Here is a 12,042-nt window from a genome sequence, read left to right as displayed (position 1 = left end):
GGAAAAAAGGGCAGTGTAAGATTTACTGTTGTGGATATGCCTGTTAAACCGATCTTAGGCTTGCCTGATTGTGTTAGTTTCAATTTGATAAAAAGAGTAGATGCTGTAGTCTCAGGAGACAAGAATACATTTGTAAAATTAAATAATGATGTGTTTACTGGATTAGGCAACATAGGTACATATTCAATAAAGCTGAAAGAGAATTCAGAGCCAGTAGTTAAGCCCATTAGAAGAGTTCCGCAGACTATAAAGGAAAGACTTAAAGATACTTTAAATAATTATGAAAGTAGAGGAATCATTGAAAAAGTAGAAGGACCTACGGCATGGTGCAACAATCTTGTCATAGTAGAAAAACCAGATAAGTCACTTAGGTTGTGCTTAGACCCCAAAGAGTTGAATAAAGCCATTCTTCGAGAAAATTATCAAATTCCATCACCTGAAGAAATATATAATTCACTTGCAGGTAAAAGTGTCTTCACAGTACTAGACATGAAGGATGGGTTTTTTGAAGTGAGTTTGGAGGACGAACAAAAACTCTGCACCTTCGGTACTCCCTTCGGAAGGTATTTTTTCAAGAGAATGCCGTTTGGCATTTCTTCGGCTCCAGAGGTAATGCAAAGAATAAATACAGCCATATTTAGTGATATACAAGGGGTAAATGTGTATTATGATGACATAATTGTTGCGGGGGACAGCTTAGCAGACCATGATAAAATTTTAAGCGAAGTAATAGATAGGGCAAGGAAGTTCAATGTAAAATTTAATCCAAACAAAGTCCAGTATAGAAGTGATTTTGTTAAATATGTAGGGTTGTTAGTGTCAAAATCAGGAATTAAACCTGATCCGGAACATGTAAAAGCTATTGTGGACTTGAATGAACCAAAAAATGTTAAAGAACTACAAAAGTTTTTAGGTATGTGCAATTATTTAAGTAAGTTTATACCACAATACTCCAAAACAACTGAAAAACTTAGGGATCTATTAAAAAAAGATGTATTGTGGGATTGGGGTACAGCTCAAAGTCAAGCTTTTGAAGAAATAAAAATGAAAATTAGTAAAGCACCTACCTTGGATATTTTAAAGAAAGACGGGTTGGTGACTCTACAAACTGACAGCTCAAAAAGTGGCATGGGAGCTTGTCTTCTTCAAAATGGTAAACCAATATCGTTTTATTCTAGGTGCTATACAGATTGTCAACAAAGATGGGCTCCCATTGAAAAAGAACTCTTTGCAGTTTGTCTTGCAATGGAAAAATATCACCAATTTGTCTACGGACGCAAAATAGTTGTTGAAACAGACCATAAGCCTTTAGTGGCGATTGTGAATAAAGACATCAATAAAATTTCAGCCAGACTGCAAAGAATGGTTCTTAAACTTTTAAAATATGAATTTGACATTAAGTACATACCAGGTTCTCAAATGTATGTTGCTGACTATTTGTCTAGGCATTATAATTCAACAAATGGGCAAGTAGAGCCAACACTTAAAGAGTTAGTGCATAGTGTGGAAACAGAAAAAGTATATGGACTAGACAAAGACTTACAAATATCAGAAAGTAAATTAAAAGAATTGCAAAATGAAACAAATAAAGATGGTAATTTGCAACAAATAAAGATGTGGTATAGTACAGAATGGCCAAAAAACGATAGAAATATTTATGGTGTGGAATTAAAAAAGTTGTACAAATTAAGACATGAGTTGATAGTTACAGATAATATTGTATACTTTGGAAATATGGTCCTAGTTCCTAAAGCATTAAGAAACGAAATGTTAGATATAATACACTCAGGGCATGCAGGTGTAGTAAAATGTAAAAAGAGAGCTAGGAAAGTACTGTACTGGCCAGGAATGTCAAGAGATATAGAGGATTATGTGTTAGCATGTAGAGCATGTGAAAAGTACAGGATGTCAAGCTGCAAACAGCCAATTATATCACATGAGATTCCTGATCTTCCTTTTAGTAAAGTAGGTATGGACATTGGCCACTATGCGGGTGAAGATTTTTTAGTGGTTGTAGATTACTTTTCAAAATGGATTGAGGTTGCAAAATTGAAAAACAAATCGACCACTAATGTTATAGTTGAGTTAATTAAGATATTTAGTACACTAGGCATCCCTAGGCAAATAGTCAGTGACAATATGCCATTTGGTAGTTTTGAATTCACACAATTTGCAAAGCAACATGGCATAGAATTAGTTAAGTCCAGTCCACATTATGCGCAATCAAATGGGCTGGCAGAGAAAGCTGTGGGGATTGTTAAAAATCTGATGAAAAAGTGTAATGAAAGCGGTTCTAACTTTGATTTAGCAATGTTACATTATAGAACCACTCCAGTAGCAAAGTTGGATTACAGCCCGTCAGAGTTGTTAATGAGCAGATTATTAAGAACAAATTTGCCCTGTTCCAAAGAAGTGTTAAAACCTAAGTTATGTGTAAATGTGAAAGAACAAATGATAATTAATAATGAAAAATCTAGGAACAATTATAATAAAACTTCAAAAGCTAAGAAACCATTTCAAAGAGGGGAAGATGTAATTGTTCAAGATGTAAATAGAAGTAAGTGTTGGTATTCTGGTAAAATAATAGATAAAGCCAGTGGACCTAGATCATTCATTGTTAAAAATGACAAGGATAATTTAGTTAGGCGCAATGAAAAACATATTAGACATAGTAGAAATAAGTTTATTGTGACAAATCAGTATATGCTGGACTCTTCAGATGTGAGCCAGGCAGTGCGTGAGAGGGGTAGTCAGGAGAGACAGGATGCAAAGTTGCTGCCTGCACCGCAGCCTCGTGCACATGTACCCGTTCCACTGGTGCCAAATGTACCGGCACCTAACCCAGAGCCATTAGAATTGCCTGTAGTTACAAGAACGGGAAGGTTGGTAAGGAAACCTGCCTACTTGGGTGAATTTGATTTAAGTTAGCTTCTAGTGGCTCCGGAGCTTTTGTAATTAGTATAAGCAGTCAATTAACATAAGGGGGGGATGTGACATATGTGTCATAAGTTGATTATCTGTGGCACTACGCAATTAGAACATGGCGTCAAGGAATACATATTGTTATCATCTTAAACAATCTTTTATTTAATATACACAAAGTCCTGATCATTGTTAAAGCATATAGTACAAGGCCCAAGCTGCCGGTGGTCAGGGCCGCAGAGAGAGGAACCGGCGATCCGCGCCGTGTCCAAGATCACCGCCTTCTGCATCCGACCCTTGATCCAACCACCTAGCGAGAGTCTTTCAAGATGTGGGTCGAGACTCTTCGCTATCAGACCGTTCACTGAAACGACTATCGGGACAATGATTTCATTGTCGAAGTTAAGTTAAGCATTGAGATTATTATTACTATACCTATCTATAAGCCATACAAAACAATGAAATTGTCGCAATCGTGCGATCTATATAGAGTATACTTCTCACGCACTATTGTGCGTATCTCCAACGTATTGATCTCAATGCACTCACTGATACGACGTTATCAGCGTGATGACTAACATAAGCAATATACCTATGTATTGCCGCTTTGAAAAAAAAACATTGCACTCTGTTAAGACTTAGTTTCGACTAAAGCAAAGACGCTTACCAAAAGGAATGAAAGGAAAAGTGACAACCCTAACTTAATTATTTGAAAGTTCATATCTCTTTTTTCTTAGTAGTAGTGCTTCTTATATACTATTCGTTAGTTTTAAAATAAAATGCGACCCTTGTGGGATGTCGAGAAAAAATATTTTTTTAAATTATGAGAAAATTGGTGGTACCGTCCTCTAGAGTCATCAATTTCAATTTCTAGTAAATGATATCGGTGTATTAAAACTACCTTAACATAAATATATAAGAATGACTTTTAAAAAGAGGCAGTAATTACAGTTTTCAGGTTTCTATGGACTTCTATGGAGGTTTCTCTATTTTTCGAAAATATCCAAAACTATGATATAGTGTGTCAAAGGTCTGTTTGATTTCAAACATAGACAGAGAGAATCATACTATCTTTGTCTTACTCTAGTACTAGCACCCAAAAGAAAAGGATGAGTATAGTTTTTTTTGTTCCTATTTACTGACAAGATTTGGTTGACCCAGTATACATAGGACTACGGGAGTTTCAATGTTCTCTATCATTTGATATGGCCGACAAATTAAACAGAGTTTCGCAAAATTGAGGAAAAATCCCACACTGTGCACCGGTCAACAGTGCGCGCAGGCAGTGGCTGCACCGTGCAAGTTTGCCATGTTACACTCATTTTATAGATATTATGTATACATATAACATATAAACATATAAAAACTAAAAAATGAGCGTTTACCCAGAGATAACACCTAGCTAGATCGCTTTTTCGCCCCCGAAAACCCCCATATACCAAATTTCATCGAAATCGTTAGAGCCATTTCCGAGATCATTGAAATATATATATAAATAAATAAATAAATATATAAATAAATAAATATGCAAGAATTGCTCGTTTAAAGGTATTAGATGCAGTCAGTCATGTACAGTCAGCAGCAGAAGTTGCTAAAAGTAAAGTAAAAGTAAAGTAAATTCTTTATTTGCATTAATTTTGGTTTTTGCTTTATTTGCTAAGTGGGCCAGGTGTTCCAAATAAACAGAGATTAAGAGCGTGTCAAGGTAATTTTAAACACCTCGCCCGCTTAGCAACTTCTGCTGCTGACTGTAGCTACTTATGATAAAATTGATAAAAGTTAAGTCGCTATGTACCTCTATGTGTAGGTAACTGCAGCATATTCCATCTCCTTGCTTCCCAGCAGCGCTGTGGATAAGCAAAAACCAAAATTCAACCCTAAATATAAAGCCTTAAGGTCGTTTTCTGGCTCTCTAATTTAGACTATTGAAAGCAGGGGTTAAGACTTTTAGAGTCTTCATTAATCGCTATCTCTTATAGAACGTAATATATTCTTGAGCAAGTTTACTTTGCTACTTCTAACGTTTGTGGAAGAGCAAATACTCAAGTCTACCCACTGGGTTTTAGATGAGCCATTTAATTAAAACCTTTATTATAAAGCAGAGACACTTTCCAGATAGATCATCGTACATTGCCCCGCCTGGCAGCCTAGCCAAGATGAGGATCGCTAACGCTTCGCCATCGAATCGCTCTGTGTCTCTCTACCACTCTTCCATATAAGTGTGACAGTGACAGTTGCGTTTCGTTCGCTATGTAGCGTTTGCGATTGGCACATAGAAGGTAGCATTCTATAGAAGTGGTCTACGCGTGCCTCCGTGAGGGATAAAACATACGCAATGCGACGCTATGATTGGTCGAATTTATTTGTTATGGTGAGCAACAAATCAATTCGACCAATCATCCATACCAATTTACGGTGGGGAATTAAAAAAAAAAGTGAGACTGTGACAAGGACAAACAATAATAGCGCTTTCGCTGCTACTCCTACTGAAAGATACATATAAGACTATCCCGTTCTGTCAGTTATCCCCACCACTCATGCTCAATCCAGTTTAATACTAGATTCATGGATTGGCATGTTGTCTACGGGGCCTGTTCAATGTACGGAATCGCAGCCTGTACCACGCGATCAAAACGTCGTAAGCGCCGTAAAATTCATGGCGCTTACGCGTTTAGGTCACGAGACTCACGCTCCACTTCTATGGTTTGTTGTCAACAACAACAACTCATGTCGCAAAACATACGTAGTACCCCGTACTTACGTACGGTTCTATAAGTAGTAATAATAGTTCAATGTTCCAGCCCTCACAAATCGACCCGCTAGACCTGGCCGCGTAGCCAACGTGCCAATCGCTTACGCTCCGTAGCGATCGAAACACAACTATCACTGTGGCACTTATACGGGAGAGTGACAGAGAGACTCAGAGCGATTCGCTGGCGAAGCGTAAGCGATCGTCACCTTGGCTAGGCCGCCTGCACTTATCAAGGCTGGACTGCACTTGGAAACTAAATTATGTTTTACTGAACTTTGTACACGCCCTTTACTCGGCTCTACCACCTAGAAGCGAAGTCTCAAAATCCCAGAGCAAATTACGAACAAAGATTAGATAAGGGATGTCACGGCAAGGGTTTTTAAACGAAAAAAGAAATCGAATAATCTCAACATGGAACATATTATTAGCAAACATGTCATTCTTGATACCAGCTTTTATCGCTGATTGTAGTTTTGTTTGAAAGAAAACAGCTGATACCCTTCAAACTGATACGTCGATTTTATTAATCATAGCTAAGAACGACCGCAAGGAAACGCAAATTTCAGAGGGGCTACCCGCAAACAACGTTCGACGTATTGCCTCTCTGTCGAACTTGTAAATTCGTACGTAAGTGTGTCAGGGATTCAACACGTCCAACGTGGTTCGCGGTAGGCCCTCAGAGTTATACCATGCCCCAGATATACACAGACAGACATTGGCGTCAAACGTATTTGCGTCGGGGGTTGAAAATTACTCCAAAGTTCAAATTGTACGAAACCGTTAACCCCGTAACGTATCAGCCCTATTCGAGTTATCATTTTCTATTGGCTAAGCCTTTGTAGCCAGGGTTGTCACTTCGTATAAACGTGAACTTGTGTCAACTTTGAGATTGCGATGAGCTGGGACTTCATGTCGGGTGGTGTTTGCCTTGCTTTTAAATGCGTAGTTTATTTGTTGTATGGCTTTGACTTAGCTTGTGTTGTCTTGCTACCTATCAGTAGTGTTGTTTTATATTACCTAGGTAGTCTAGGTACTCGTAGGTACAAAATACCGCAAATTGAAAATCTGCGTCCCTATCAATCGAATAAATATTGCAAGAGCGACTAAGATAGCTTATGATAAGGAATAGAATAGCTATATAAGGAAAACAATCTTTCTACTTCACCCTTGAGATTTACTTGTAGATAATGCCTTATGAATGAATTAATAATAATTAATAATTACCTACAGGGTTTTATTAATCCATATTGTTACGACATTAGTTTTACATTTCGCACAGTAAGATTTCCATACTCTAACCTATTTATTAAATAGAACTGTTGTTTAAAAATAATTTATATCTATGTTTTCTAATAATTATCTGGTGCTTTATTTCATGCACGTTGTGAAATAATTTATTTTAAATACAGTCAATTACAGTCAATTAAACATATTTAATCAGAGACAAGTAGACAACCCTGCTGTATTGACGGCGCAGCGCCCGGCGCCGGCAATTTGCTCCTATGCACAATGAGAGATGACAGAAGAGACAAGTTGATGCGTTAACTCTTTCTCTCTTTGCTACGCTTTGTCCTATTTACTACTATTTAAAGTTCCAGCAACAAACGAAGTTAGTAGGATAAATGAATACTTTTCTCGACATGCTCAAAATATCGTTCGGGCGTGTTTTAGGAAGACTTTTTGCATAAGGCACAGGGAATAGATTTTTAATACTTTCTCACCGATAATTACATGGTACAATATGACCTAGGCCAACAAACTGACCTTGCCCCGCACGTCGTGTGCCTTGTTAGATTTGTTTAGGTTACAATGTATTATGTAGGTACTAGGTAGGCACTGTCACACTCTTAAAGGATGACTCACGCTAGACCGGGCCGTGCCCGGGCCGAGATGTCCGACATGTCATTGTATATGACGGCTGATCGGTGATCACTTGGTGCTTTCCATAGAAAACGAAGCTCCGGAAGCTCCGGCCCCGTCCCGGTCCGGTCTAACGTGAGTCGTCCTTAAACAGCTCAACAACCCTAACATATAATAAGTACCTACTTACTAGCGATTACGCTATTCTCTGTTAGTAGAGGCTTTTCGCTAAAAAGCGGAAAAACCCGTTATAGGACACAAACGTGAATAACATGATATGACACCATAACAACGACGTCTCGACAGCGATACGTTTCATGTAGAGTCGCCATCAGATATATCGGGGCGGCCAGGTGCTCACAAACATCGGAACTAGCCTCTATTCTCAAGGAACTCTTGAGAACACGCACTCTGTGTTCAGATCACAGAACAAGTTAGAATGGCGATGCGAGTAGGGTACGTGTCGCCGCCGGTTTTGAGCAAAGCAAACGCTCGCATGCTACTCGCCCGCGCTGACCGAAAAACGAAGTAAACACGCCTTTTGCGCCACAATAACCTTCAGATTAAGAAGCCAAACATCACATCTGTCTAAAGGAGGCGTATCCATTCACCACGCACACAAGTTTTTACTACCGTTGCGTGAGTGTTAGTAAATGTGGAGAGGAACGAGCGGCGACACCGGTTCCGATACTAACTGCGCGCGATAGCCATTCTAACCTCTTTATAAATATGTTCTGTGGTTCAGATATTTTTGAGCACCTCGGCCGCTCCGATATATCTGATGGTGACTGTACGATATACAGTAAGCTGCAGAGAAAACTGACCACCCTGCACACAAGTCACAAGAGGGTCAGTTATCTCTGTAGCTTAATGTACAGAATGAGAAAACCCTAGGAGACAATTTCATCCCGTTGTTCCAGGAGGTGCTGCCGAGACAAACGAGTCTGAGGAGGAAGACGGATGCCCGGAGGCCACCGAGGACACGGAGCCGGAAGACCACCAGCCAGATACCAGGCAGCATGTCCTGCCCATCACGGAGCACCAGCCCGCCTTGTGAGTACACATTAGTGTAAGGCCTGAGTGGACGCTCGAAGCGGAGCGTTCGGCGGGGCGTGCAGCGTGGCGTCGAGCTCCCAAGGGATTTGACTAGCGTGCACTAAGGCCGCTCCTATACGTTTGCATTTGTTTAACATGCACGCCGCACGCCCCGCCCCGCTGCACGCCCAACTCGAGCGTCCACTCAGGCCTTACACTTAGGTATTTACCACTAGCTACTGCCCACGACTTCCAGGAATCTTGACGATGATTGACTAAAAATCCGTTGTCCTTCCTCAAACTTACGTTCCATGTATCTCGGTCGTACTGACATATTAGTGCGAGCGAGATGTATTGAAAGTAAATTACGTAGACGTTCGCGTATTATGTCCGTGTTGACACGGTCAGTAAACCCGTAGCACGAGTATAACACTTGTCTCTGGGACCAAAGAATTCTTTCACTTTATTTCACTTAATAAACTCACGTCATTCTCGTAAATACTTGTGCTCATCGCTTAAAGCGGATACCATTAAACGGTCCTAGAACGTGGAGTCAACTTAAACAGGCCTGATTAAATTGCTAGGAAAGTTTCGATACATGAAACCCGGTTTCTTGCCTTAGAGGTAATAAGTCCTTGAGATCTTCAATGATATCGCTTTTCACAGAACTCTAAAGGAGAAATGAGGACGCGCGAACTATCTTAAATATGTATTTAATGATATACTTATTACCTATTTCTTGCAGTGAGGTCTCGGCGAGCCAGCAAAACTTCTTCAAAATGCTAGATGAAAAGATTGAACAAGTAAGTTAATTACGAGTAACTAGTTTGAATAATAATATCTAAAGAATTTAAAAGTTTCAAGAACCTGAGCTGTCTAAATAGGTGCTGAACTTGTTATAATTGTCTATTTTTTCCCCAGGGCAAGGACTATGACTCGTCGAGCGAAACTGAAATCCAAGAAGAAGAGGAGCGTAAACGTAGACTCATAGAGCATTGGTGCTCCTACTCCCAGTCGGCCCACTCTTCCGTGTGCACCCCCAGCCCGCCGACCCCTGCAGCGCGGCGCTGCGTGACGCGCTCGGTCTCGCGCGCCTCCGAGCGGCAGTGCGGCCCCGGCACCAGCCAGGAGTGCTGCCGCCAGGAGTCGCCCCCCACCTGCCGCACCCACAGTGGACACGCTCACGAGCCTCGCCCCTCCACATCCGCTGAATGGGACCCCAACAAGTCGCCCATGAAACGCACCCAGAGTGCCGGCCCCTGCTGGCGGGGCGCCCCTAAGATCGGCCCTATGCCTAAGCCCAAAGGTGACAGAAAAGATGAACCTGTCGCCGGCTGCAGCAAAGACTCTCAGATAACTTACAACCCAACATTCCAAAATCACAGCCCGGCTCACTCTTCAAAGAGCCAGCCGTATATAGCTCAGCTCGTTTCGTACCCGCTGGCCGCTCCGGCGTCGCCCACAAAATACATCGCGCCTCCCGAAGAATACCAAGACCCGGACGATAACACTGTCGACAGGCAAATGACGATGACTCAAGTGAACTCCCAGTCCCAGATCTATTACATACACGGGAATGCGGCCGCGACGGGAGCTGCTCCCGACATCGTGCAGCAGCGGCAGCAGACCGTCATACATCTGCAGCAGTATGTTGCCATGAAGCAAGCCCAGCAACAAATGTTCAGTTCCTACATGCAGCGCAGTCCACACGCTGTGTATCCCGGCGCGGAATACCCGCCGAACACTCCTCGGATGTACGAAGGGGAGGAACTAGCGGCTCAATACGGATACCCCGGTCCGCGGCCGCAGAGCGCGCCCCACCGGGGGCACATGGACGTGGGGCACATGCACACTCCGATCTGGAACCCGCTGCCGCCAGTGATGACCACGCAGTGGGCCGGCGGGGTCGTCCCGCCCGAGATGCAGTACTACCCGCAGTCGCAGTTCGTGCCGATGTTCCGCGCCACCTCCGCCGGTTCCGCCGGGACGCTGACCCGCTACCACAAGAAGGAGGACTCGGAGAAGACCGTGCAGAGTATCAGCGTGGTACGCGGCAAGCCCGTGGGGCAGATCGTGGCCGTTAGCGGGCAGGAGTTGGCCGTGAGCAGCACGGTGAGCGACAGCCCGAGCCCGGCCTCCGTGTCCACCGACAGCGGCGTGTCGCCGGGCACCTCGGCGCCCAGCTCCAAGAGCTCGTTCAGCTCGACGCCGCCCACCGCCATCGCCACCATCGCCAACGAGACCTTCGAGCCTCACCCCAAGCCAAAGAAAAACAAATCGACCACCAACCGCTCTCTAAAAGTTTCCAAAAGTCTAGACGCTTAAGTCTCTGAAACTTGTTTTGTAATTATGTAGATTTTATAAGTGTACTTAGTCTAGTCTTATTGTATAGTAAATAAATAGTATATTATAGAATCCAGATTGTTTAAAATGTATTGTTATTATCAGATTAGTTTATTTCAATGTCAAAATGTGTAGTTTAAAAAGGATTATGATTTTTCACGGTTGAGAAAGGAGCTACTGAATGCAATAGAACTTGACTTTAGTTTTGCTCGCGCTAACTCCGTGCAGCTTGCTCGTTGAAGGCCAACTTTGGGAAATTAGAACTCCATTTTTAATCTATCAAATGAATGTCACTTATGTACTATACTTAAATACCCACATGTCCTGCATTCACTCCTAATAATGTGATAGATTAAGAAGAAATAAATTATAAATGTTACAATAGAAATTGTGTCGAAGCATACTGGCATTACGCTAAATCCACACACAGTAACGATACCTTACTCTGTTAACTCAACGAAATAAGCAACAATAATTATGTGTTACATTTTAGGAGCGAAAGTTTGGTAGTTTTACTATGCTTCGACATACATACTTGTACTTAGAACCTTCCGCGCCCAATTATAAGCTGTATTCACCTACAATCAAGTACCTTTTGAATTATATTTCTATTCCTATCCTCTCGTTTCTCGAAAGGTTCGATACCTTAATCAGAGTTAGCAATAGCTTATAGTAATGGCGCCACACACGCTTGCCAAAGGTTCTACAAGTGTCGCAATATATGTGCATTCTGTTGTGAAATACAGGGTAGGAACGGGAAAGCAGATCTCTGTGAGCAAAAATATCGAGCCAAGAGCCTAAACTGAAAGCCGTTTTACGGTTTGATACTGGCAATGGAAGGCTGGTGTTGTTGTCAGGTGCCAAAAAGGCGTAAAAACGAAAAGTGAAATGGTGATTTCGATGCATGATTTTCTTTTGAGCTTTTACGATTGTTACCTAGGCTCCATGGTGGTTTTTTCGTCTATAGGGGTAAATATATCGGTATTGTAATCATATCACACGCTTGTTGAACGTGACGGTTATTTATCCCCACTGATAAATGCCAAAAACACGATACGCGTTTGCCGTTTTTAACAAGCTTTTTATTAGGTCGACCTGTATATAACTATGTAATGGAATCTTGCAAGTTA

General features: G+C 41.7%; 1 protein-coding gene across 1 annotated transcript in view; it reads left to right on the top strand.

The window, feature by feature from the left end:
- LOC134661219 (uncharacterized) overlaps positions 1–10,906 on the top strand; it is a 34,159-nt gene extending 23,253 nt beyond the window's left edge. The window contains exons 2-4 of the mRNA XM_063517190.1: positions 8,455–8,587; positions 9,315–9,372; positions 9,491–10,906. Of these exons, the coding sequence (XP_063373260.1) occupies positions 8,455–8,587; positions 9,315–9,372; positions 9,491–10,894 (1,595 nt within the window). The 3' untranslated portion in view covers positions 10,895–10,906. The remainder of the gene's footprint in view (positions 1–8,454; positions 8,588–9,314; positions 9,373–9,490) is intronic.
- Positions 10,907–12,042: the final 1,136 nt, after the last annotated feature.

The sequence above is a fragment of the Cydia amplana genome, chromosome Z (assembly GCF_948474715.1).
Source record: "Cydia amplana chromosome Z, ilCydAmpl1.1, whole genome shotgun sequence".
In the NCBI taxonomy this organism is placed as follows: Eukaryota; Metazoa; Arthropoda; class Insecta; order Lepidoptera; family Tortricidae; genus Cydia; species Cydia amplana.
Note: the sequence above shows the minus strand (reverse complement) of the source record. Positions and strands in the feature narration are given on the sequence as shown.